This window comes from Solanum tuberosum, unplaced genomic scaffold (assembly GCF_000226075.1).
Source record: "Solanum tuberosum cultivar DM 1-3 516 R44 unplaced genomic scaffold, SolTub_3.0 scf00349, whole genome shotgun sequence".
Classification (NCBI taxonomy): Eukaryota; Viridiplantae; Streptophyta; class Magnoliopsida; order Solanales; family Solanaceae; genus Solanum; species Solanum tuberosum.
The window spans coordinates 515108-523834 of NW_006239271.1; the positions used below are offsets into that span (position 1 = coordinate 515108).

An 8727-nucleotide genomic window follows, 5' to 3' on the forward strand; every position below is an offset into this window, starting at 1 on the left:
ACATCCATCTCAGTTGTTTTAGAGGCTTCATAGACAGTCAGATGTTAGTCCTTTGAGTCTTTTCATTATCATTTCTTATTGTTAAGAATCGGGTTGCCACTTTTGGCCAAGTTGAATGTTTAATCTTTAAAATATTCTCAGTCATTTTATTATCCAGTTCAGTTAAGTTCATTGATCATTATATATATGATTATTGTCTTCCGTTGAGTTAAGTAAGTCAGGCCAAGGGTTCGCTTGGGGCCAGCAATGGCTTTTAAGTGCCAGTCCCGCCCAGGGTGTAGGCTCAGGGGGTGACAGTACAAAACCGAATCGAAAACCGAACCAACCCGCAAATCGAGTCAAACCGAAAAAAAAATGACTATACTTGGGTTGGTTTGGTTTTAACTAAAAAAATCAACCCGACATTATATATGTAATTTTAAAATTTTATTTTATACATAAAAATATTTACTTTGATAGAATTTTAAAATATTTCTTATACTATTTCATAGTTTTTATCTTTTAATATATTATTTCAAGTTTAAAACTTAGAATTCGGAATGGTCCAATAAAGATTATAGTTCATAGATGTTGATAATTATAATAAAACTTAAATCAAAATCAAATTAATACTAACGCAAAAAAGAAATCAATTCAACATTAAGAATGACAATAATATTGAATATTTGTTCTTTAGTTTTACATTGTTTTAGACAATTAAAATACATAATCTAATTTTAATTTTCCTTAAATATTTAGTAATTAATGTAACCAATACTTATTAAACTTATTTTAGCATGATTTAGTACTTTTAAATTATGATCATCTTCATTATGACTTTTGCAATATTTATTTTATATGATGATTTCATTATTATTTTTATTGAATATTTTAGTGTCATCAGTACTCATCTCATATTTTGTGTTATTTTCTTAAGAAACACCCTTAGATAATTGTATTTTGGTTGGAGTAAAGAAATATTTGGAGCACAAGTTAATACTATGTTTGTATGCAAACTTTACCGAAAAAATCAAAAAATCAGAAAAAATCTGAGGTTTATTAGTTTGGTTTGATTTATAAATTTAAAAATTCGACACAATGGTTTGGTTTGGTATTTGAAAAACCCGAACCAACCCGAGGTTGAAAAACCTGAAAAAATCCGAATTTTATTAGTTTGATTTGGTTTATCAATTAAAAAAATTTATACAAATAATTTGGTTTGATATTTGAAAAACCCGAACCAACCCGGTCATGTACACCCCTAGATAAAACCTTATTATGTGATTAGTAATATCGAAAGAACTCACTAGTTCTCATTTATGTAATTTTTGAAATTCACTAGCTAAATTCCTTGTGTTAGGACATGATTAATCACATCAACAAAAACAAAAAAGAATATAAACTAATTATAATAAGGTTGTTACTTGTCCATTTTTAATAAGAATAACGTTTTCTTTTTGTTGGTTTTTGCAGAGAGTGGGGAATTTTAATGTGACAACTGAGGATTGGGCAAGTTAATTTTAAACACGTATGGATATGGTGTTTTCAACTGTCCTCTTCAAGAAGCAAAGAAGATAACAAAAACAAAAAAAGATATTTTCATTTAAAATGATTCGACTGAGCCATTTGGGGAGAAAGAAACTCTCCCAAGCTATACTAATACTCCTTCCGTCTCATATTAGTTGATCATTATATTAAAAATACTTGTCTCATATTAGTTGTCCACCTTACTTAATTAAGAAAGCATTAATTAATTTTCTTCTATATTATCCTTGCAATTAATTCTTTTCGAAAGTGTTCACATTTGTTTGTAAAATTCCTTAAAAGTTTTTTAAGGGTTGAATTAGTAAAATGATCTTCTTATTTATGATTTCTTAAGCATAGTGTAAAATGAAAAGTGATCAACTAATATGGAACGGATGAAGTAATGCGTAATATTGCATCTAACCCTTCCAATTAATTCTTTTCGAGAGTTACGTACGTTATTATGATTCTCTTGTTGTTAATATCTATGGATTGTTTTCAACGGAGTTTTGGTCCTTCACTCTATCTACAAATCCATTATTCTCCAATTCACTCAAAAATGACACTACCCAAAAACCTAAGTACCTATGTATTATATACCAACACCATAACTAAGGTGTGTGTATATCTATATATATATATATATATATATATATATATATTTACACAAAAATTAATACATACTTGGAACATGTTTTTCTTATACTTTTGTAGGTAATCATGATTTATAGTATATTTCTCAAATTTATCACTTAACCATAATAAATAAAATATGTTTCGAAGCATAAATTAAACGTATGATAAACTTAATCCATTATGTTCTTCTTCCCCATTTTAATGTAATTTTCAATATAAGTAACTGGTGGGAGTGCTTCACCCTTAACCAGAGGTCTCGGGTTCGAGCCCTGGGTATGGAGAAAATCATGTTGGGAGCGCCACCCCCGAATGGACCCTGCAGTGCGCGGTCCGGATTTAGTCGAAGCTCCAATGTGGGCTCCAGACACCGGATGGAAAACCAAAAAAAAAAAAAACAATGATGGAAGAGTAAACATGAAATTGTTAGAATGGATTTGATTTTCACATTAGTTTGAGAATGGACTGATAATCTACTTATTATATGAACTTGGACAATATTGGTCGAGCGAATTTGGAAATTGGATTAGACTTGTGGTTCATATCTTTAGAGAAATGTTTAGGAAAAAAGAATCCATATATTCACACACTACACTAGGCATCTCTTTTGTTTTTGCCCTTTAAAGTTCAAAGCATATAGAGCCACTTGGGAGGTTTTTTCATTACCAAGAACAAGCTACTTTCTGTGGAAAAGGAAGGGTGTGCATATTTTTCTTCTTACCTCTATTGCAAATTGTCTCTATTTCTTAATTCATTTGTTAGCCCAAAAATCAAAACTCTAACAAACTTCATTCTTAGTGGGTCATCTTTCTCTGATTTTCTATACCTAAAATCACTTTATTTTATAGACCTATATATCTCTTAGTCGAAAAAACCAACTTCTCTAATTTATCTAACACACTTATCATTTTAGTCTGTTCCAAAAAGAATGATATATTTTTGCAATTAAAAAGAATTTAACTTCAAAATTCATCTTTATCCTTAAGAAATGATATATCGTCTCATAAATGGTTAAAGAGTCATGTTTAGACCCAATTTTTTTATTTAAAAAAATCCTTTTTTTCTTTAACCTTATGTCAAGTCGAGCGGTATCATAATAAAAGTATTCAGAAAAACTAGTCACCAACTCACTTACCAATAAACTATCTTTTTCTCCTTTGTTCACTCTTCACTCCCAAAGTTTTAGTGTGTTATTGATAATATGTGACAAGCTCTCAAAGAGGTATTATGCGTTTTCTCTCTTTTGGTTTTTAGTAATGTATTGGCCATAATTGGTATCTTAATAATGTATCTATTTTTTATGCGTATAGTATATTGTTGAAACTTGAATTATAATTGTGGCAAGTTGTACTCAAAAGTGATCTCACATCATGTGTCACTAAACAAATATAGAAATACAAGACTTGGGCACCTTTACTTTCTAACTCAATATATAAGAGTAACAAAAAAGACCCCGTCACAACCTGAGGACCATTCATAGTACGTCCCCACAAACTATATATATATAATCATAAAATTAAGTGTCATATCGTAGGGACATTAACTAAAATTCTGCCATCATTAGAACTCTATTAGTGTTTCTCCTTTAATTATTTTCTATCTTAAAAAGCCGACCTTATCATTAGCATTAAGGAAGTGCTTTGAATTATTTTGTGCCGCCTAATTGATTATACGCCTTCAAAAGAACAAACAAAATGATCAGGTGTAAATTCAGGGGTGGATTCAGCTTTTTAGGTACATATATTCGTGAACCTAATAGATTTTGCTTGTAACATGCATATGTAATAAAAAAAATTATAATTATTTAATTGTGAATCCAATTGGGAATCTACTACGAATAATAATATAGTAATAAATTGTAATTATGTATCATAAGTACAACTTATAAATGATTAAACAATGGTGCTATTATAGTGCGTTTTGTTACCTATTCCATAGTATATAAACAAAGAGAAACTATATAATTAGATACACTTTACTATTATATATACTATTATTATTATTATATTTTTAAAATACTACGTATCTTATCACTAATTAAGAGTTTTCTATTATATATTGAAGAAGATACACTTAGTTACATGTATGTTTACTACCAGATACACTAAAATAGGGATAGAAGCGAGCAGGTTTTGTTATGTATTCCAGATGCATGTGAATCACACTAGATACATGTATTTGTATCTATCTGGTGTGATTCACGTGTATCTGGGACACCATATACATAGGAGAGTAGATCGAGCGAGATGGGAGAGAGGTGAGGGTGGTGAGTAGATTTGTTATGTATCCAGATACATGCAAACCCACTTGGATATAATGCATCTAAAACAAATTACACATAATTTTGACTCGTGTATCCCGAGATACATGTGTATATCTGAACATATCTGGACACACTAAAATCTGATAAGATTCGTAATATTGCAAACTAAAGTATATCTAAATAATTAGTTTATAAACTAATGAGATTTATGTAAGTTTCCCTATAAACAATTCTCATCGATGGATAATTATTAAATAATTAATAGACCTGAATGGCTGGAGTGCAGGATCATATAATATCCTGAGCCAGCTAAATAGGAAGTTATTAAAGTTACAATATTCAATTGTTTGTTCAGCCAATATGAAATATAATACTAAACTATGTATACCTATATCGTAAAAGTTTAATAGTCGTTAGTCAACTTCAGATTATGAACAAAGCTGACTTAATGCTCGCGGTAGCATTTTTTAAAAAGAATAAGTTTTTTTTCAATTTAAAAGGAAAATTACTATTTCCATTATTATATTGTTTTTCAATATTATATTTTGCCTTAAACTTTACAGCATATATTAAAAAACCATCAAATGTGGAAAATATGGTATCACAATTGTCAAAGGTTGATCAGCCACCCTTTTCGTTTGACTAGAATATATATCATATTGATTAAATTGGAAGTAATCGTAAATATTACTTCATTGTGGTCGTCTCCTCATGTGAAAGAAAAATTAGCACATAATATATTATTTAAACGTGTGGGAAAATGGCAAGGCAGTCAAGAACATTGTACAACTACAGTGAAGTTGTTAATTTGCCAACTGAACTACTAATTTAGAACCAAAAAGTCAGCCAGCTTTTTTGCAAATTGTATTAGATATATATATGCCTGTTTTGTTTGACTTGCTTCATTAATTGTATATATAGTTAATGCTCACAAATCAATGGAACTTTAAAGACTCACATGTGTGAAATTAGTAACAACCAATTAATCCTATTATTCAAAACACACCAAGATGTTAGTATATAATTAGTTGGCAATACAATAATTAGTTGTGTTTGAACTAAGATAGCGGACAAACGTAGTTATTCGCCATTAACTCTTGTTCTCTTATTGTTGTCTAAGATATCGTATTAGTGTTCAAGAGTCACACATCAAATAATTAAATGAAAAGGAGATAGGTATATCTTTTTATATGATTTAAATAATCTTGCTTATAGTGAATTGTGACAAAAAAAAATTATTGTATCAATCATGAAAGTTTAATTATCCTGAGTGAGATGGACTACGTGGGGGATCGTGGAAGTATAAATTAACAATAAAAAAAACTCAAGTGCATTTATTATAATAATATGTTTTAGTTGTATCAACAAGAGTTGTGGTGAAGTGGTGAAATTGTTTTATTCTTAATCAGAGATCTCGAATTTGAGTATTTAATATGGAAAAAATCATATTAGGAGCGTCACTTTTAAATAAGCGTTGCAATGTCCGATTCTAATTTTCTCAATGCTTCAATATAAACATCGAACAGAAAGATATGTTTTAGTTGTGAAAAAACATGTGGCAAGTCCGACTTGGGCTGCAGCTCGTGCCGCAATAAAATGGAAGCAGACAAAGAGAAAGATTCCATGTGAACAACATACCAATTACCAACTAATTAATCTCTAGTTTATTCACTTACACAACCATCTCTTCTACACCTTTTGGCTTTTATCTCATTATTAAGACTATTAGTATTAGTAATTAGTATAAAGTTCCTATCTCTCATAAAATAAATTATTCAAGTAAGAATTGAATTAGTTAGTTAGATGAAATGTCACAAGATATACAAATCACAAAAAATTGTATTTTTATCCAAAATATACAAAAAGGGGAAACCTACTGGTTAGGGTAGATACGTCCGCAAATTCTTTGTCTTGCAACAAATTGATTTATCCTTCAAATGGAAATCGGTCTTCTCATATTACCAGAAAGACAACGGGTAGTACTTTTTGACGTAGCCACATATGGCTCAAGATTCTAATCGAATATCAATCATAAAAAAATTATATTTTGTATATAGAAAATTGTACAAAATATACCAGGCAAAAATAATTTTACATATATATACATTAAATCTTGCATATCCTTAACAAAATTTCTAACTTTACCACTGGCTACATCATTATTAGTTTTAGTAATAGTATTCTCTCTGTTTCAAAGTTAATTTTTTTAAAATAATATATTTTTATATTTAATAATTATTATTTTATTTTTAATAAAATGTTTCATAATCACACAAACAATTTATTTTTAGAAATAATTTTTATATGACCAAAAAAAATAGTTTGAATTGAATAATCATGTGAACAATCAAACACGTTAATTTTGCTATCTCCAAAAGAGAAAAAACGTATGCCTCCTCTCATCTTTAACGTCATCCCTGTCCTACTTTTCCCCAAAATATGTTAATCCATTTAATGCCATGCAAATTCAATCAAGTTTATTTATAAATTTAGTAAAAAACGGTTTCATTTCCTCTTCTTTTTTTCAAAAAAAAAAAAACATAATGGTTTTTGGCGTTATTCTTGTTATTTTTCCAATTTTCAGGTTTTGACGGAAAAAAAAAAGGTTTGAGATTCTTTTACGCAAAAAAAAAAGATACCCCACCTTTTCCATCTGCAGGCCGAATCTCTGACTCTAATTCTCAACTGGGACTTGAACTCCTATAACTTTCTCTTTCCTACGAAAGAGAGATTAACTACTGTATTAACTATAGAAATATTTATTTTTTATTATTAATATTTAAATATAAATAACAAAAAAATATTATATAATAATTTGAACTCTAAATTAATTATAAAAATTTGTTTAGAATTCATATTTGATTATAAAAAAATAAGAAGAATTCTTTGACTGCTTTCTTTGTCCTCATTATTTTTAAAAGTGAGCTGTTGTCCACTATCAGTAGATAATAATCAATCTCTAAGAAATAATATTTTTATGATTTAATTCTGAAATTTTAATATATTATTATCAAATAGTATTAAGATGTATATAATTAATGGATAAAAAATTATCATAATCATCCCTTAGAACCTTGTCTATGTTTTAGAAATTATGCCATCATGTTACTTTTAGAGATATACATGTAGATATTGAAATTTTATAAAATTTTATAGTGTTCAATTCGAGTTAAAATTCTAAAAGTATGTTCAATTTTAATTAAAAGTCTTAAAGGCTATTTAATCTCAAAACCCCTATTTATTTTTCTGTCACTTAAAAATTTATTACAAACAATATTACTAATATATCTATCCATATTATTCTTTATCACCTTTACCAAATGAGTCATAAAAGAACTAAAACAGACTTAAACGTAATTGCAAAAATTATTCATATTAATTAGTGATAGTATTAAATTATTAGAAGACGTGTCGCCCGCATATATAAAGGGAGTGGCCAGCCTTTTTGATCCAAAAAAAGAAGGAAAAAGTTGAAGCCCCATACTCCACCTTTCTTTTCACACTAGCAGTAGTTATTATCACGACCCACCATGGACGTGGAGTCTGGGATACCGCCGTCGTCACACGGCGGAAAATCTCCGGTGACTCGTCTCAATGATTACGTGGCAGAAAGCCGAGTCGGCAAGCGTTTCAAGCTCAAGGAACGTAACACCAACTTCACCACTGAGCTTCGTGCAGGCACCACTACTTTTCTTACCATGGCCTATATTTTAGCTGTTAACGCTTCTATTCTCTCCGATTCCGGCGGTACTTGTTCAGTTTCCGACTGTATTCCGTTATGCTCCGACCCGACTGTCTCCACGACAAACTGCACTAACAATCCTAATCTCCATCTGATCAATCCTGATGTTTCCTGTAAATTTGAACCCGTTAACCCTGGTTACGCTGCCTGCTTAGAGAAAACTCGGAAAGATTTGATCGTCGCTACGGTGGCTTCTTCTCTCATTGGATGTGTAATTATGGGTGTTTTCGCTAATTTGCCATTGGCATTAGCTCCTGGAATGGGCACCAATGCTTACTTTGCGTACACGGTTGTTGGTTTTCATGGTTCTGGAAACGTTTCTTATGAAAGTGCGTTAGCTGCAGTTTTCATTGAAGGCCTATTGTTTTTACTCATTTCGGCGATTGGCTTGCGGGCCAAGCTAGCTAAATTGATTCCGAAACCAGTCCGAATCTCCTCCGGCGCCGGTATCGGACTTTTCCTCTCCTTCATTGGGCTACAGAATAATCAGGGAATTGGTCTTGTTGGATACAGTCCATCAACACTAATCACCCTTGCCGGTTGCCCACGGTCATCTCGGGCAGGAGTAGCTCCGGTTATGGCCGCC

At 30.4% G+C, this 8727-nt stretch overlaps 1 protein-coding gene across 2 annotated transcripts in view; it reads left to right on the forward strand.

Annotated features, from left to right (window-relative positions):
- Positions 1-7771: 7771 nt before the first annotated feature.
- LOC102605023 (adenine/guanine permease AZG1) overlaps positions 7772-8727 on the forward strand; it is a 2397-nt gene continuing 1441 nt past the window's right edge. The window contains exon 1 of one of the 2 annotated variants that reach the window (XM_015315214.1): positions 7772-8727. This exon is cut by the window's right edge and continues 1 nt beyond it. In XM_015315214.1, the coding sequence (XP_015170700.1) occupies positions 7930-8727 (798 nt within the window). In that variant the 5' untranslated portion in view covers positions 7772-7929. The other variant, XM_006361254.2, reaches the window with a different exon arrangement.